Source organism: Microcaecilia unicolor, chromosome 1, assembly GCF_901765095.1.
Source record: "Microcaecilia unicolor chromosome 1, aMicUni1.1, whole genome shotgun sequence".
NCBI classification, from domain to species: Eukaryota; Metazoa; Chordata; class Amphibia; order Gymnophiona; family Siphonopidae; genus Microcaecilia; species Microcaecilia unicolor.
The window spans coordinates 98,057,466-98,076,831 of NC_044031.1; the positions used below are offsets into that span (position 1 = coordinate 98,057,466).

A 19,366-nucleotide genomic window follows, 5' to 3' on the forward strand; every position below is an offset into this window, starting at 1 on the left:
TATAATTAGCAATCACAGTTTGAATTTGCCCATAGCTCAAGGAGAAACATAGATGAAACTAAACTAAGACTAACAAACTTTCATATATTTACATACTTGATTTCTGGTATCTACTTCTCAAATAGGAAAAAAAAACATCTGTATATCAGGTTTTGGTGGTATGCTTGAAAGTATATTCAAAAGACCTAACTGTTAATTCTGACATTGCTAATTAAAACAAATAACCATCCAGCAGGATACAAAGTTACCAAATGATAGCACTGTGTGTTTGTGGGGGCAGTCCTTAAGAATGTCAAACCTCATCACTACGTAAAGCATTCAATTACTTGAAATTATTAAAGCATTCCATAGTGTGTTAATTTTAAATTGAATACAATAGAAACTCATTAGAAGATCATTATAGCTGAAACTGCAAATAACAGCTTCTAGTTTTATGTCAATTATGCAGTAAACTGTTGCAATGTCATTCAGTAACACATGCATCCCACACCACAAAATGAATTACACATCCATGATCAGCATTTGGAAAATGAGTGTTAACAGAAAATCTTTTCATAATGTTCTCTGGATTAAAATGTCTAAGGACAACCACAACAGAATCTAATGTGATGTGGGTGGGGCAGAAGGGCTTGAAAGATCTACACAAAAATTTGTAATTATATTTTGATATATTTACTGAACACATACTGTATCTTATACATTACATTACAAAACTGTTTGATATATTGCTGTATACGCAAGGCTAATCTTGGGAGCTCTGGACTATAGGAATCTCATACCATAGGAAGATTAATTTTCTTTGAGTTCTGCAGATCAGTCCAGAAGTATGGGTTATTGTCTTCCCAACAGCAGTTGTGGACAAATTAAACTGGCCGTTCTCCCATAAAGTTCACCTGCTGCACTGAAGTAATCAGTATTCCTTTGAGAGTTTTGTCGTTTTTTTTTTTCCTGCAATGACAAACTTGGGCCATCCTTGGGTACCAGCCATCTGTCACCTTGGTTGTGTTGGTTCATCTGCAGCTTTTTTGAGTATCCTACAGTCATCAGAACTTCCTTGAACACTGTTCCTGGATTGATCTGGCAGGACTCAAGGAAATAAAATTGTCAGGTATATATAATTTAGCCTCTCTTTTCACCCCTGCCAGCCCATTTCAGGTGGAAAGAGTTTACAGTGGTTTCCTTCCACACTGGATTATGACTTTTCAAATTGACAGAACAGATCTATATTCTGCTCAGGAATCCTGTGTCCTTATAGTATGAGCCTTTAACTGTGGAAGGACCTTGTGCCCATTGTCAACATACACTACTGAAATTGCCTCTTTAACCCACATAGATATAATTGATTTGGAGTCCATTTCTCTTTTTCTTGGTCCTCCAAATAAGACAAAAGGCTAATCTGCCTTTAGGTAACATCTAAGTACTCTCTGCACATCCAGAAGATGGCAGTCATGTCTTTTCCCATTATGTCCTAGCCTCTTCAATGTTTTGTTTACATGAACACAGACACCACTTTAGGGAAAAAGGAGGGGTTTGAGTACAGAACACTTTTGACAGGCATCCTCAGGCAAGGCTTTCTACAGAACTGAGTTTGCAGTTCCCAAATCCATCTGGCTAAGCAAACCAACACCAAGAAGAGAATTTAAAGAGGCTTAACAAAGGAGCAGTTAGTGCACTAAGGACCAGGTTTAGATCCCAGAAGACGCTACTAGGCAGACTAGGGGCCTAATCTGTTTGACACCTCTCAGAAACCACATTATATTCATCTGTGTAGCTGTTCCCCTTGTGTTTTTCCCCTGAAGTTGGTCAACGCCACAACCTGCATCCTGTTTAAATATTTTGTTGGTTTTGTTATAAAGCGAGAATAACAACATGTGACAACGAGAAACAATGTTAAAGAATGCAAACTATAGCAAACTGCAAATCTTCAGGTACATTAACAGGGGCACATAGAAGAAGAAAGGGAGGCTTTGTTTTTTTTCAACCTGCATCCTAATCGATTTAAGGGACAAGCCTCTCTCTAGACCTTTCTGTAGAAATTCTAGGATGACTATCACAGTTGCCCTAAAGGGAGAAACAAGTATTTTTCTCTTGACATCATTCCACAAATATCCTCCATATGCCAAAAATGTACTCCCTTTGTTCTTTAGGACAATATCCTGAGCGAGTATGGAGCAAGGTTTTACATTATGACTAGCCCTTGCCTCAGCAGTTCCTTCAGGTGGGTCAACCACAATGGTTTAACAAAATACAAAAGAAAATGTGTATCCATTGTTAATTTTTTATATTTTAAAGGTGGAAGAGGAAAAAGACCTTAGACACACCAAAAGAATTTCAAGCCAACGTCATATAACTTCACTTTAATGGGCAACTTGTTAATTATAGATATAGAAAAACCTCAATTTGTATTTGTCTTTTGAACCCAACTTAATCAAGACAGAAATCAATTCTGTGCTTGGTATCTAAATAGTCCAAAATTTAATAGTAACAAGCTTCAAAAATGAAGGAGACCAGTCTTCAGTCAGAGGCCAACGCTGATAGCATTTCACTTCCACTATATAAGGGATGCAAACAACATGATGCATGTGTTTTGTTTGTGAAAGTTTGCTGATAAATTGTTGTTCATGTCCTTGATGCAGCACAAGTGAAAACGTCAGCACTGGATTCTATGTGACTGAGGACTGATCTCATGGAAGGTGGAAATAACACTAGTAAATACATACAGAACTATTTCTTTCTTCACGTGCTTTAGTGGCACCATTTCCCTTCTTCGCTCTATAAAGTGTGCTGCACTTATCTGATGAGAAACAAAGTACTGACTGATAAAGTACCATGGGTGGATTACTGACTGCTCAGGTTCTGGTGAAAAATTCCACGGTGGTGGAGTACCCTTTTCAAGATAGTTTGTTGCAGCCAGCTCAGAACTCTCAAAAAGTGGAATAAAACAGGCTTCACGTGTGACACTTCCACCCTTTTTTCTCTTCCCCACCACCTCTCCTACTGTTGCTTCCGCTCCATTCCTACTCCAGCTGATCAAAATGACAATAAAAGGTGTTCAATATGGTGCACTTTACAAGAGAACTAGAAGAGAGACTGTAATGTCAGACTAAATTGGTAAAAAATGTATATTATTCCCACAACAGTCTCAGTGACTACTGCAGTTTTTCCTATTTGGAAATGTGCAGGAAAACCTCATGGGAAAAAGGCGGCTGAACTGCTATAGGGATTATGCACACATGCCCTCTCAATTTGTATCTTGTCTTTCTACATGCGATTGAGCAATATTTTACAGCATAATAGGATCACTGTGTTGTCAAAAGAACAAATCAAACAATAACATTTTTCATAATGAAAACACACTAAACCTAGATCTTAGGCCATTTTATTTAAGAAGAAAAGAAGCCAAATAAATACAATGCAAACCAACACAATAGATGTCCCTTGATCATCTAACTCACCCCTACAGATCATGTAGCACAGCAAACACATTTCCTAACCCTCAACATACAATACTCAGTTTATAATACACAGTGAATGTCAGAAATTGTAACCCAACTCTCATGTTATTAACGCATTCAACTTACATAAAACCAAGATAGGCTTTCATTACTTCTTGGTCAGCTTGTACCTAGACAATGCTCCTTATTAAACGTTCCATCTCTGCAATGGTTAAAAGAAAATAGCCTGGGTTTTCAGCTGATGTCTAAAAACCAAAGAATTTTATGGAAAACAACATCGAGCAACTCCTTTCATGGCAATAACCAGATGGGCGGTGGAGGCATAACCATATTACAATTCAACAAAACAAGCTCATGATATGTGAGAAAATCCTCAGGCTACCTTGAAATTTTTATTTGTTTTGTTTTCTTTTGACTTGCAGGTTTTGAACTCCATAATGCCTAGTAGCAATAGATAGAAAAATGGATAGATAATGTATTTATTTTATTTATTTGTTACATTTGTATCCCACATTTTCCCACCTATTTGTAGGCTCAATGTGGCTTACATAGTACCGGAGAGGCGTTACAGACTCCGGTGTCAACAAATACAAAGTGATGTGGTAAGATAAAGTTCATGTGGCACAGCCACACTAGGGAATTGTAGAGTGGAAGAGTTGTGCTATGTCCATTACGTTCTTTAGTTCTGTTGTGTTGCAAAGATCAGGCATTTACATTGGATTGGTGGGGTGGTATGCCTTTTTAAACAGGTTAGTTTTTAGTGTTTTCCGGAAGTTTAAGATGGTCGTTCGTAGTTTTCAAGGCTTTTGGTAATGCGTTCCACAGTTGTGTGCTTATATAGGAAAAACTGGACGAGTAAGTTGATTTGTATTTGAGTCCTTTGCAGCTTGGGTAGTGCAGGTTTAGGTATGTTCGTGTTGATTCGGATGTGTTTCTAGTTGGTAGGTTGATCAAGTCTGTCATGTATCCCGGAGCTTCACCGTAGATAATTTTGTGAACCAGAGTGCAGATTTTGAAAGCAATGCGTTCTTTCATTGGGAGCCAGTGTAATTTTATTTGAAGAGGCTTTGCACTTTCAAATCGCTTTTTTCCGAAGATAAGCCTAGCTGCCGTGTTTTGAGCGGTCTGAAGTTTAGATAGGCTTGAAAGCTTCTAGATACAGAGGTATTACAGATAAAGATGTGGAAGTATCTATATAATCAGATAAACAAGATAAATGACCAAATGATAAACTAAAACTGATCAATAAAGGCAAAAGGTTTCTAACGTTATGTTTTATGCTTCTGTGATCCATTTTGAATAACTTACTGTGACACCACCTTTCAACCAAAACAGGTGTCTAAACACATTATATCAGAATAGTTTAGAAATATTTCTCATCAGGCTCTTGGTCCTGCATGAATATTAGGATAACATTTAAGATAATATAGGTCTCAACGTTAGATCATGCATGACATCTTTTTGGCTGATTCAATAAAACTTTTACATTTATATCAATATGCTTCCTAAAATGCTGCATTTAATCCATGCACGACAGCTTGTAAAGCTAAGATGAAAGGAGAAAACTACATATCATAGAAAAGCAGGCATATGTTATGGAAAAATAAATACAAACTACTGATGCACTTAAGATAGATGATGCTTTAAGCAATTCCCCAGCAGATGGTAAATAGCACGATAAACAAATGAACACTTAGGGAAGATAATTTACTGATCTCAAAATGAGAGTACTTTTCCAACTGGAGTGAATCCATGACATGTTTGACATACTGTTCACTCGTATATGTACAGTGGGGGAAATAAGTATTTGATCCCTTGCTGATTTTGTAAGTTTGCCCACTGACAAAGACATGAGCAGCCCATAATTGAAGGGTAGGTTATTGGTAACAGTGAGAGATAGCACATCACAAATTAAATCCGGAAAATCACATTGTGGAAAGTATATGAATTTATTTGCATTCTGCAGAGGGAAATAAGTATTTGATCCCCCACCAACCAGTAAGAGATCTGGCCCCTACAGACCAGGTAGATGCTCCAAATCAACTCGTTACCTGCATGACAGACAGCTGTCGGCAATGGTCACCTGTATGAAAGACACCTGTCCACAGACTCAGTGAATCAGTCAGACTCTAACCTCTACAAAATGGCCAAGAGCAAGGAGCTGTCTAAGGATGTCAGGGACAAGATCATACACCTGCACAAGGCTGGAATGGGCTACAAAACCATCAGTAAGACGCTGGGCGAGAAGGAGACAACTGTTGGTGCCATAGTAAGAAAATGGAAGAAGTACAAAATGACTGTCAATCGACAAAGATCTGGGGCTCCACGCAAAATCTCACCTCGTGGGGTATCCTTGATCATGAGGAAGGTTAGAAATCAGCCTACAACTACAAGGGGGGAACTTGTCAATGATCTCAAGGCAGCTGGGACCACTGTCACCACGAAAACCATTGGTAACACATTACGACATAACGGATTGCAATCCTGCAGTGCCCGCAAGGTCCCCCTGCTCCGGAAGGCACATGTGACGGCCCGTCTGAAGTTTGCCAGTGAACACCTGGATGATGCCGAGAGTGATTGGGAGAAGGTGCTGTGGTCAGATGAGACAAAAATTGAGCTCTTTGGCATGAACTCAACTCGCCGTGTTTGGAGGAAGAGAAATGCTGCCTATGACCCAAAGAACACCGTCCCCACTGTCAAGCATGGAGGTGGAAATGTTATGTTTTGGGGGTGTTTCTCTGCTAAGGGCACAGGACTACTTCACCGCATCAATGGGAGAATGGATGGGGCCATGTACCGTACAATTCTGAGTGACAACCTCCTTCCCTCCGCCAGGGCCTTAAAAATGGGTCGTGGCTGGGTCTTCCAGCACGACAATGACCCAAAACATACAGCCAAGGCAACAAAGGAGTGGCTCAGGAAGAAGCACATTAGGGTCATGGAGTGGCCTAGCCAGTCACCAGACCTTAATCCCATTGAAAACTTATGGAGGGAGCTGAAGCTGCGAGTTGCCAAGCGACAGCCCAGAACTCTTAATGATTTAGAGATGATCTGCAAAGAGGAGTGGACCAAAATTCCTCCTGACATGTGTGCAAACCTCATCATCAACTACAGAAGACGTCTGACCGCTGTGCTTGCCAACAAGGGTTTTGCCACCAAGTATTAGGTCTTGTTTGCCAGAGGGATTAAATACTTATTTCCCTCTGCAGAATGCAAATAAATTCATATACTTTCCACAATGTGATTTTCCGGATTTAATTTGTGATGTGCTATCTCTCACTGTTACCAATAACCTACCCTTCAATTATGGGCTGCTCATGTCTTTGTCAGTGGGCAAACTTACAAAATCAGCAAGGGATCAAATACTTATTTCCCCCACTGTATGTGTATACATGTGTGTATGTGTGTAGCCTAAACCTTGTTAAAACATGAGGTATGCAATAAATCCCTTACATAAAAATGAAGATTTACTTATTATGTAAATCCTTTTAGTGTACATTAGACTCAACTGTACAGCTTTATATCCAGGGATGGAAAAGCCCAGGCACCTAAACCTTTGCACCAGTTACTAGTCCAGCCCACAAGTCATTGCTCTGGAAAAAATGGGACAATGTTGCTATGATCAGGTTTGAAACAGAAAAGTTAATCTCTGCTGAAGTTAAGTCACAGCCCAGGAGGAGCTGGCACTGCCAGCAGAAGAGAAAACAAAACAAAAAGGAACAAAGAAAAAAAGTGATAAAAATTAAAAAATAATTTAGAAAACTGAAAAAAAGAAAATCTAAGCAGACAAAACAAGAAAATACACATAAGCAACAAAAAGTACAAAAATATGTTTCCTTAAGTTTGCCCAGGTTCTATAAGTATTTCTTTATATTAGGTTTAAGCTCCATCTCCTGCAGAATGGTTGGCAGCATTTACAGCTGAATACAGTTATGCTTTATCTGTTAACTGTCATTCCTTCAGTCTTGCCACACCAGTCCAGATAAAGTGGAAGCAAGGAATCTGATTAGTATGCTACTACCACAGCTTCCATATCCTATAATAACTTGTGTTAATATAATACATCACTTTATTTGCATTCTCTCTCATCCTCTTTTTTTTTTTTTTGACTGACACGTATCATCTTAAAAATGTAATACACAACATAGTAACATAGTAACATAGTAGATGACGGCAGAAAAAGACCTGCATGGTCCATCTAGTCTGCCCAAGATAAACTCATATCTTGAATTTGTACCTGTCTTTTTCAGGGCACAGACCGTACAAGTCTGCCCAGCAGTATTTCCCGCCTCCCAACCACCAGTCCCGCCTCCCATCACTGGCTCTGGCACAGACCGTATAAGTCTGCCCTCCACTATCCTCGCCTCCCAACCACCAACCTCTCTTCCCCCATATGTTATGTTACTATGTTACCTGCTCTGCAACCCAATTTTGGCTCAGCCTTACTCTTGTGTTCATTCCCTAAACTTTACATGGGGAAAACTATCAGACAACTTAAGATAAGACTGACATCACCGGCAGTGTTTGCTACATCAGAAAAAAAGAGGCTCCTGTTATGGCACATTGCCTTGAATTTAAATACAAGTTTGAGGAATTACGATGCATAGTTATTGACCATGTGGAGAGGAATATGAGAAGAGGGGACAGGGGGAAAATTTTATTGCTCAGAGAACAAAGAAGGATTTACAACCTACAGAGTTTACAACATAAAGGTTTAAACGCAGAGGTTGAATGGAAGATTTTTTTTTTTTTTTGAGAAATTGTAACTTGATCTGAAGTGAGTACCTCAGTCTGCTGATATATTCAGGTAGTACCCTATCAGTAGGAAACAGGAAGAAATTCAAGAAACTGATTGGCTTCTAGTGCTATAGCATCTTTTTTTGTGTATGATGCTGCAAATTTTTAGCAGCACTACACTTCTCCATTGAGAATACTGACCATTTAACCCTACTCTCTGTTTTCTATCGTTTAACCAGTTTTTAATCCACAATAGAACACTACCTCCTATCCCATGAATTTCCAATTTCCTCTGGAGTGTTTCATGAGGTACTTTGTCAAACGCCTTTTGAAAATCCAGATATACAATATCAACCGGCTCACCTTTATCCACATGTTTGTTCACCCCTTCAAAGAAATGTAGTAGATTGGTGAGGCAAGATTTCCCTTCACTAAATCAATGTTGTCTTTGTCTCATTAATCCATGCTTTTGAATATGCTCAGTAATTTTGTTCTTTATAATAGTCTCTACCATTTTGCCCGGCACCGACGTCAGGCTTACCAGTCTATAATTTCCCGGATCACCTCTGGAACCTTTTATAAAAAACTAGTAAAAGAGGCCCGTTTCTGTGTGAAATGAAACGGGCGCTAGCAAGGACTCCCTCCCCCTCACCCCCCCCCGGGGTTCCTTGCACCCCTGTCTTTGGAGTTCCACACCCCCGTTCGTCCGTCTGTCTGTCCCTCTCTGTCCTCTGAGTTTGAGCCCCCTTCCTTTTGGAGTTCCAGGCCCCCTACCTCCCTCCCTCCCTGTCCTCCGCATTCCAGGCGCCCCTCCCCTTATAGTAGCAGGACCCCACCTCCTGTTGCAGGACCCCACCTACCGTTCAACTTCCAGGACCACCCCTCCCCTTCCAGGTCCTCCCCCTCCCCCTCTCGTCTCAGGACCCTCTCCCCCCCCCCCCTGTTGTCCCGTGCCCTCCGAGTTCCACAATCCCGTGGCTCCCTCCCTCTGGCCTCTGAGTGCAAGCAGGACGTGTGCGGCTGCCTCTGCCCTTCGTAAGTGTCGGATGTTCTTTAAAAGTTTTTATCTCCTGCTCGGCTGGCAACAGTGAAGTCCAGCATGCACAGACACCACTTCAGACTGCCTTCGCTCTCGCTTCTGTTTCAGCTGTGCCTCTGGTCCCGCCCTTCTGCAAACAGGAAATGAGGCACCTAATCACAACATCTCTACTCAGGAAATCTAGACTACCCAACTTGACATTTCGTCCTTTAGATTGTAAGCTCTTCTGAGCAGGGACTGTCCTTAGTTATTAATTTGTACAGCGCTGCGTAACCCTAGTAGCGCTCTAGAAATGTTAAGTAGTAGTAGTAGGGTGGGACCAGAGGCACAGCTGAAACAGAAACGAAAGCGAAGGCAGTCTGAAGCGGCATCTGTGCTTGCTGGACTTCACTGTTGCTGGCGGAGCAGGAGGTAAAAAGTTTTAAAGAACAGCCGGCAGGGGCAGCCCCACAAGTCCTGCTTGCACTCGGAGGCCACAGAGAGAGAGAGACGGAGGGAGGCGTGGAACTCGGATGGGATTGGGGCCGTCTGACGGGAGTGGGCCCATGGAACTCAGATGGACGGGAGTGGAAAGAGGGAGGGAGGTAGAGGGTCATGGAACTCGGGGGGGGGGGGGGATTCTTCACCTCCGGTGGCTGGTGCTGGGTTCCCTTCCCTCTCACTTCCCATTGGTCCGCCCTGTGACATCATCCCCAGGGCGGACCAATGGGAACTGTGTTACAAACCCAGGCATCCAGATGGAGGTGCAAATTATTATATAGGATCGGTGAAATATCATATCCAAGTCTTGTTCAAATACCAGAGTGACCAACAGGGTAGCTTTCCCAGCAACCAAAGGACCTACAGAGTCTAATCCAGTTGCTAAATTAGAATTGGCTAATACTAAGGGTGAATTTTCCAGTCTTTCACTCTGAGGTTGTTGGAGGATATATAATAAACCCTTGCTATATAGGTGGCAGTAATTGTGATAAAATCTTTAAATTCTCTGCCAATTATTTTTTGAAAAGACCATTGGTGGGATATCTTGGGCTTTTGGAAGATTCAAGATCTTAAGGTTAAGATGCCTGGAGTAATTCTTCAAAAACCTAATACTTATTTTCTTTTGATTATTGTTTTGATTCCTTATTTTATGGTGGACTTATAGGGGATTCTTATTACTAATATTGTATGATTTGACTGATTTGAATTGATCTGCTTTGTTTCTGTGGCAAGAATTTTCTAGTGTATTGTAACTTAAAATTATATTTATATTTATTTTCCAGTTTTCTCCAAGACCAGTACTGCTACTAGAAGTCTAATATAACAGTATAGTTAATTTTGCTTTTACATATTGAAGTCTTTTGATAAGAAAAATTTCAAATCCTGTTATAAAGTACTAAAGGATTTTCAACCATTGATTTAATAAAATATTCCAATGGAAAATCTCTTCTTGTTCTGATTAATTGGCTTAGTGGGAAATTCTGCTGTCTTCTTTTTATAAAACTGGTCCTTGTAGAATGGAATATTTTTTAACCACATTAGCATTCCATTCTGTTGCATCTGCCTACATTTAGGTGGCATATATAATTAAGAACAATCATAATTAGAAAAGTAGAAACCAGATGTGAAGGATATACTGTATATATACATATGTGATGCATGCATTAGTCAACAGGAAGAAATCATGCTAATGAGTTAGATTCCCTGTCATCTACTAAGTCAGGAAGTATCCATAGGGGAAAACCCTAAATTTAATCAAGATGACAGATTTTGTAAGTTCTCACATACAAATAGAAAAATCCACAGCTAAATCCAGAGACAAAGGTGTAAGCCATTTTATATAAAAAAAAGTTTTACGTGTGCTCAGAAAATTGGAAGAGACCAGCATGGGTATACAAGACCCTAAGTGTGAGCTCTTGAGTGTTCAATCAGTGTACGCTGTCTCTTTGATTATATCAATTCAAGTACAAAGTGTCAAATGCACATCATGAAATAACTTTTACAATCCAATAGTAGTTAAACAATTTGAATAAAAACTTATTTCAAAACAGGTCCTGGGCCTTGACACGGACAGTTTCTCAGGTATATGCTTCAGGGAACCCAAATGAAATGACTTGCGTTCAACTCGAAATTTAAATCATTTGATCTCTTACTCTCTTGCTTTTAACCATTGGGTTCCCTGAAGCAGCAATCAGCAAAAAGTGGTCTGTGTCAGTACAAGAGACTGTTTCTGAGAAGCTTTATTCAACATTGTTTAACTTCTATTGGATTGTAAAAATTACTTCATGATATACATTTGACATTTTCTATTTGAGTTGATATAATCAGAGACACAGTGTGCAGTGATTGAACATTGAACAGTTTTTACTTAGGGCCCTGTTTACTAAGCATAGATTCCTATGAATGTTTGTAGCATTTAGCACGTGCTAAAAATGTTAGCGCGCCTTAGTAAACAGGGCACTTATGGGTCCTTTTACTAAGCTGCGGCAAGTGTTTTTAATGTGCGCTGAGGCCTCCTTTTACTGCAGTGGGTTAAAAGGCTGTTTTTTTTTCCTTCTTCTTAAAGAAATGGCCATGAGGCAAGTGCTTCACTTGCCGCATGGCCATTTCAGAGGGAGCACTTACCACCACCTACTGAGGTGGCGTTAAGGGCTCCCACTCTAACCCAGTGGTAACCGGGCAGCATGTGGCACTGCCTGATAACCACTGGGTAAACACTGGCGCTACAAAAATAAAAATATTTTTGTAGTGCTGGAAATGGCTTATGCTAGGAGTGGGAACTACTGCTGGGCTGCTGCTGTAGCCTGGCGGTACTTCCAGTTTAGCGAGCGGTAAGCCCACGTTGGGCTTACTGCCACTTAGTAAAAGACCCCCTTAGGGGGGGTCTTTGTACCCATGCTGGTTTCTTCTAATTTTCTAAACGTGGGGTTTTTTTTTTTAAATATTGGCTTGCACCATTGTCTGTAGATTTAGCTGTGGGTTTTTCTGTTTGTGAGTATATTCCCCCAACATTTTTGACAATTTTCCCCACATAGAGATTGAAATTTTGTAAGTTAACTTTAATAATTTGAACTTAAAATTCATCATTTTTACAAGTTGTAAGCTGAATGTTTTTTTTTTTGCTTATTATTATGTATATATATTAGATGTTAAAAAGCCTGCAGTAATAGTGTGAAAATAAGGCTCAACAACCAAGTTAATACAGAAACATAAAAAATGGTGGCAGACAAAGACCATATAGCCTATCCAGTGTGCTCATCCATACCATCTACTATCTCTTCTCTGCCTAAGAGATCATATGTGCTTGTCCCATGCTTTCTTGAATTAAGACACTGTCTTCATCACCCTTTCCATAAAGAAAATTTCCTTAGATTACTCTTGTCTGTCTCTTTTCACTTTTACTATGTCTTCTCATTCTGGAGCTTCCTTTTAGTGAAAAAGAGATTTGCTTCCTGTGCATTTATGCCGTGGAGGTATTTAAATGTCTGTATCATATTTCTCCTCTGCTGCATTTCTTCCACAGTATACAACGTGTTGAGGTCTTTAAGTCTGTCCCCATTTACTTTATGATAAAGACCATGGACCATTTTAGTAGCTGCCTTCTGGACCAACTCCAGCCTATTTGTCTCTTTGAAGGTGCAGTGTCTAGAACTGTACACAGTACTCTAAATTTGATCTCACCAGAAACATATAGAGGCATGATCGCCTCCTTTTTCTTGCTGGCCATTCTTCTCCTTAGGCAGTCAAGCATCTTTCTGTCTTTTGCCTTCAGCTTTCTACCTGTTTGGTCACCTTAAGATCATTAGAAACAATCACCCTGAGTCCTGCTTCTCTCTTGTGCACAGAAGTACTTCACCCCCTATACTCTACTATTCCCTTGGGTTTTGCAGCTGAAATTCATGACCTTGCATTTTTTTTTTTTTTAGTATTAAATCTTAGCTGCCAAATTCTAGACTATTCAAACTTTGTTAGATCTCTCCTCATTCAATGCACACCATCTGGGGTGTCTATTGCAGATTTTGGTATCATCCCCCAAGACCCAAACCTTACCAGATAAGCCCTTCTGTATTATAGCTCACCAAAATATTAAAAAGAGCTGAATCAAGGACAGATCCTGCAGATTGCCACTGATAACATTTCTTTCCTCATAATGAACTCCATTTACCACTATCGTCTGTCGCTTTCTACTCAACCAGTTTCTAACGCAGTTAGTAACTTTAGGGCCCATACCAAGGGCACTTGGTTTATCAGTTGCCTCTGTGGAACCATGTCAAAGGTTTTACTAAAATCTAAATGCACCACATCTAGCACTCTCGCTCAATAGTCACCCAGTCAAAAAAATTAAGCCGGTTTGGCTGGCAGGACCTGCCTTAAGTAAAAGTATGCTTCCTCAGGTCCTGCAATCTATTGGATTCCAGGATCATTAGATACAGTTCTGGAGACCACACCTACGAAAAGATATAAACAGGATGGAGTCTGTCCAGAGGGCGGCTACAAAATTAGTAAGCAGTCTTGAACACAAAAAATATATGGACAGGCTTATGAACCTCAACATGTATGCGCTGGGAGAGAGAAGACATGATACAGACATTTAAATATTTCAAGGGCTTTTATGTACAGGAAGTGAACCTCTTTCAATTGAAGGAGAGCTCTGGAACGAGGGGGTATATGATGAATTTAAGAGGGAATAGGTCTAGGATTAATCTAAGAAAGTATTATTTCACGGAAAGGGTGGTGGAGGCATGCAATGGCCTCCCAGTGGAGGTTGTGGAGTCGAGGACAGTGTCAGAATTTAAAAAGGCATGGGAAAAGCGTGTGGGATCACTTAGGAAAAGGAAGAGTTAGGGGTTACAGAGGGTGGGCAGAGTGGATGGGCCATATGGTCGTTATTTGCCGTCATGTTTCTATGTTTTTAAACTTTAAACTTGAAAGCATACTAGCCTCTGTTTTTGAAGCATTTCCATTAATTTACTCAATGCAGAGGTCAGACTAACTGGCCTTTAGTTCCTAACCTCCTCCTTACTTTCACTTTTATAGAGCAGGACTACATCCAATTTAATCTAATTTAATCATGCACTTGTAAATTGCTTTCTCCTCTGACCATCCAGACTAGTCTGCAATAAGAGATCACCACAAGTAAAGAAAAAAATGCAGACTAGCATTTGATAACCTTTTTTGAATAAGAGGATGATTATTTTTCAGTGGTAGAGGAAGATCATTCCAGATATGGATCAGTTTATAAGAGAATGAATTTTCCAGCATTCTCTTATATTGTATAGCTTTGAATGATGGAACAATCAAAAGATAATGATCTGTTAACCTAAAAACCTCCCTAACTGAAGGAAAACCCACTAGGTTTGGTAAACTTTCTGGAGCTAAACCATTTGAAAAACAAAACAAGCCGTTTTAAAATTTACTCGTGCTTGAGCTGGAAGCCAGTGGATAGTTATCAGTGAAGGAGAAACATGGTCAAATCTTTTTCTTAAAAATCAGTCTTGATGCAGTATTCTGTAAGAGTTGTCATTTTTTCATAAGACAATATATTTGAATAATCTAGTTGAGATGGAGCCTGAACAAATGCAGCAGATAGCTTTTGTAGAAATAAGGGTGAATAGACCATAATTGTTCTAGTTAAAAAACAAAACAATTTTCTTATATAGATTGTTGATTTGAGCTTCAAAAGTTAAAACGGAGTCTAATATTAAACCCTAAATTTTGGAAGACAGATAAGCTTTATTCTTCAAAGCAAGAAGAATGTCTCCTTTTCAAGCCCTTTTCCGGTCCTCCAGGCAAGAAGCTCTGAAAAGGTCACACAGCTGAGCTGCCAGAACTTCCCTAAGTTTCTTTAATATCCTCAGGATATGTCCCATCTGGCCCTTTAGTTTAGCTGGCTCCTCATGAACACAGTGTTCTGAAAATTGTTCAAGGGTGTACTACATATCCATTCATATTTGTGTTTGTCTTCTGCAGTCCTACTCCCATCTGTTCATCTGTGAACACAGAACAGAAGTATTTGTTAAGCAATTCCTGCTTTATCTTTATCAACTTCTGTGTATTCTTATTCCTTCCCTTCACCCTTGTGCTTCACAATTCCTTTTGCACTTTTCACTAAGGTATCTGAAAAATGTCTTCTCCCCCCCCCTCCTTTACTGTAGTGGTTAATTATTTTATTCCATTTGTATCTTTGCTTTCATTACTGCTTTACCTGTTCTCTTTACTTTTTAGATGTTGCCTGTCTTCCTTTCTGTGATCTCTTGTAGTTTAGGAAGACTAAACTCTTTTTCCTTACCTTTTCAGCTATTACGTTTGAGAACCAAATGTTTGTCTTTTCTCTTACTGTTATTTACTTTCCAAATGAAGAAAGGCTTGCTGCCCTTAAAATAGCTCCTTTCAGTTTTGCCCACTGCATTTCTATGTTCCTCAGAAGTTCCCATCCAGCTAACAATTTCTTGAAGTATTTCCCTATTTTGATAATGTTAAATCTCTTGAATTCTAGAGCTTTCACTTCTAAATAAATTCTTTCCATGTGTGTTTTAATATTGAACCATACCATCCAGTAATTACTAGATGCCAGATGTGATCACCCACAATAACAAACACTCTCCCTATTCATAAAGACTAGGGGCAAGATGCACTAAACTTTAACGACCCTTTTACAACCCTTTAATGAACAAGTTTTAAACCGTGACATGCATTAAACGCCTTTTTCCGACGACGGTAGCAGCTAACGAAAACGGAATGCAGATGAGCAAATTGTGTAGAAACCCTATTGAAATGAGATGCACTAAAGTTTTCCGCCTGCCCTAACACTGGAAAACTACCGAAAAGCTAACGAGAGGTCTGTACCTCTCGTTGGGGCTGCCCGGCTAAAAACTTAAATGTAAAAACCAAAAAAAAAAAAAAAAATTGCGAAGGGGGCACAAACGGGCATCAGGAGCGTCCTTCATTGACGTCCGAGGTCCCCGTTGCTCCCCGCTCCCCCTGCATTTAAAAAAAAGGAAAAAAAAAAAAAAGGATCGGGAGGGGGCAAAGGCGCTGCACGGGCAAGAAGAACAGCTGATGCCTCTTCGCCGAGTCTTCACGTCTCTCCTTTCCTCCTGGACCCGCCCCCGTCTGACGTAAGTAACCACGGCGCTGCGCGGGCCCTTGGGGGACCCAGCATCTGTTGTCCCAGTTTTGGGATAAGTCTACATTTACTTTGGCTTTGTATGATCTGCTTTCCAAGAAACCTCTGAACCATTTCAAAACGTAGCCTGTGATACATTTGTCTCTACTTGTCTGATAAGGAAGAAGAGGAATTTTATTTATTCAAAATACTCCGGGTAAATTGCTGTCTGGGTTGAGTGCATCATGGAGGGTACCATAAGAAATAAGATTGTAGTAATAACAGAAAACTCTAGTTGGTTCCTCCCCCCCCCCCCCCCCCAAACGAAATTAAGTGGCTCTAGGGCGTAAAATTACTTGTGAATATTCGGTACTTTTAAATGCTGCAGTTTCTTGCTGTGATTAGTGTTCATTCAGTGGTTTATATTAGCTGGAAATCCTTTGCAATGTATACCGAGCATGACTAAAGTTTGGAACTGTGTTTTGTAGCACATTTTTTTTTCTGCTTGACCAATGTTCTTGATTGGTTATGCTTACAGTTTATGATGCAGCTGCATGTAAAAAGAAGGTAATTTGCTAAATGGTAAAGTACATTGTGTTTAAGTATATTTATACATGTACTTGTGGAAACAGATTTGTTATGTACTGTTTAATTGTGTGCACTTCAAATTATTGATTTTATTGAAATAGATGTACTACTTTGAATCCATTTGTGTTAGCTTTTTAGTAACTTTTTTTTTTTTTAATTCTAGCCAACTACTCCTCCACCTGCTTCGGTAAGATCTGAGTCACCAGTGTATGCCAACCTGCAAGAACTGAAAATATCTCAATCTGCACTTCCACCTTTTCCAAATAGTTCTCCGGTCCAGGTTAATGGAGAATGGGAAACGCATACAGACAGCACGGGGCGGTCATACTATTACAATAGAACAACACAGGAAAGAACCTGGAAACCACCTCGCTGTACTCGAGAAACAAGTGGAAGCAAAGGGGATCCCCCAAATCATGCTGATAATGAGGTACTGTACTTAAATAAGGAAAGAGAAGTGTTTTTTTTTTTTTTTTTTTGAGAGAGTCCTGAGACACACAAGTGAACTGAACTGGAAACAAATGTTAAAAAAATAAAAATTGTGCTGTGGCAGTATCAATATGTTGCAGAGCCTCTCTTGCTTCGGTTTGTTTATCATTGCTGTTGCTTATAAATGTGTGATCAGGGTATAAATATCTAATAACATTAATAATTTGAAAAAAAAAAAACCCACTCGGAGCAAAATAACAGGTAAGATGATCTTAGCAATTATCATTTATTTAAAATTCTCTTATACTACCTTCTCAACCCACATATTTATTTATTAGGATTTATTTACCGCCTTTTTGAAGAAATTCACTCAAGGTGGTGTACAGTAAGAATAGATCAAACATGAGCAATAGGCAATTAGAGCAGTAAAAATATTCAAACAAAAATACAAAGTATGGTAGAGACATATAATTTAAATAACATAAAACAGAATATAGAACCCAAAAAGAACCTTCTAAAATTATCTTCCCTAAGCCTTAAAGAGTAGGAGACCGATTGTAAGAAAATATCCCCCCATTTTACAAATCTGTGCTAGCTGCTGCCAATTCAAAGTGAATGGGCTGTGTTGATATTATTCCACAGCTTTGTAAAAAAGGGGGGGGGGGTTATTTTTTTAACAAATAAAAAAAAAAGTAGAACAAGCCTTAGTCCACTTCTTATGCTGCCCCCCAGCCCCCCCCCCCGTACTACTATTTGTGAAACACAAGCAGGCACTGTGTTGCTAAATATCTTGCCATGAATTTGTCAGCCTATCGAAATATTTTTTTTGCCATGACAGGTCCTTAGAATCAAACCTGTTTTTTTCCCTGTGAAAAGTTTTTATTTATATGTCTTGCTGTGATTAGTGTTAATTCAGTGGTTTATATTAGCTATTTTTATATATATTTTATTTTTACAGCAGTGCCTGGCTTTTTGATTTTTATAAATAAATGCCAGCTATTTCTCTGTTGGGTATCATGGCACCAGAGCCTTAAAAGGATAATTCTATAGCAGGGCATCAAGGATAAGAGGGTAAGCAGGCACATTTCAAGCCACTTCTATAAAGAAAAGTGTATGCCTACTTTTCTTTATAGTATACTAGCACAAGGGGCAAAAAATACACATGTGTGATTTATTTACACAAGCTCTATAACTTGTGTAAATGTCTGCGTTTAGATGTTCATATGTTCCTTCTCTGCCCATGCGCTTGCCCACTGGCAAAGTATGCCTTCAGAACATGGTGTATATACTTTTCCACTAGTCGATATTCTATAAGATTATTTACATGTGTAAATGACTACTTAACATGCATAAATGACTAGAATACTGCCATTTATGTGCATCCCTGCTGCTTATAACTAGGTGGCTCCTTTATAGTGTTAACCTCTAAAGCTTTGAAGAGCCAGCATATTGAAAGAAAGTCAGTGTCTGTCTAAATAGGCATTGATGGATAAATTCTGTGTTACTAAGATTGGAAGCTGATTTTAGAAGGGTTAGTTGCCATTTATATGTGTAACTTGGCATACAAATATAAACAGCTATTGTAAAAAAAAAAAAAAGGTACTACTTGTATGTGTATTGTATGGCACACTCAGTAAGGGGCATGGTATTGGCAGACCTTAAGCATATGTGTATTTAGTATTTTTTAATGTCTATTATGTATATTTAAAAAAATCATCATTGATATTTATGCCTCTCCTGAGTCTAGCATAATCACAGATGACTACTCATTTGGCCCTGGAATTTGGAGAAGTGATTGAAAAAGGAATTTTACTTTTTCTGGTGTTCAAAACCACTCTAGAATGCAAAATAAATAAATACAATTATGTATTTGTATTTTACCGAACCGGAGCCTGCCTCTACGGTATTGTGTAAGCCACATTGAGCCTGCAACTAAGTGGGAAAATGTGTGGGGTATAAATGCGTTAAATAAATAAATAATTTGCTCCCCTCAGAGGGTGCGTTTTAGCAAAATCTACTATTTGAAATATATAA

General features: G+C 39.3%; 1 protein-coding gene across 1 annotated transcript in view; it reads left to right on the top strand.

Moving 5' to 3' along the window:
• The window catches only part of ARHGAP12 (Rho GTPase activating protein 12), a 222,388-nt gene that overhangs the window by 65,588 nt on the left and 137,434 nt on the right, over nucleotides 1-19,366 (top strand). Inside the window, 1 exon segment of the mRNA XM_030199157.1 lies at nucleotides 17,067-17,333. Coding sequence (XP_030055017.1) covers nucleotides 17,067-17,333 — 267 coding nt within the window.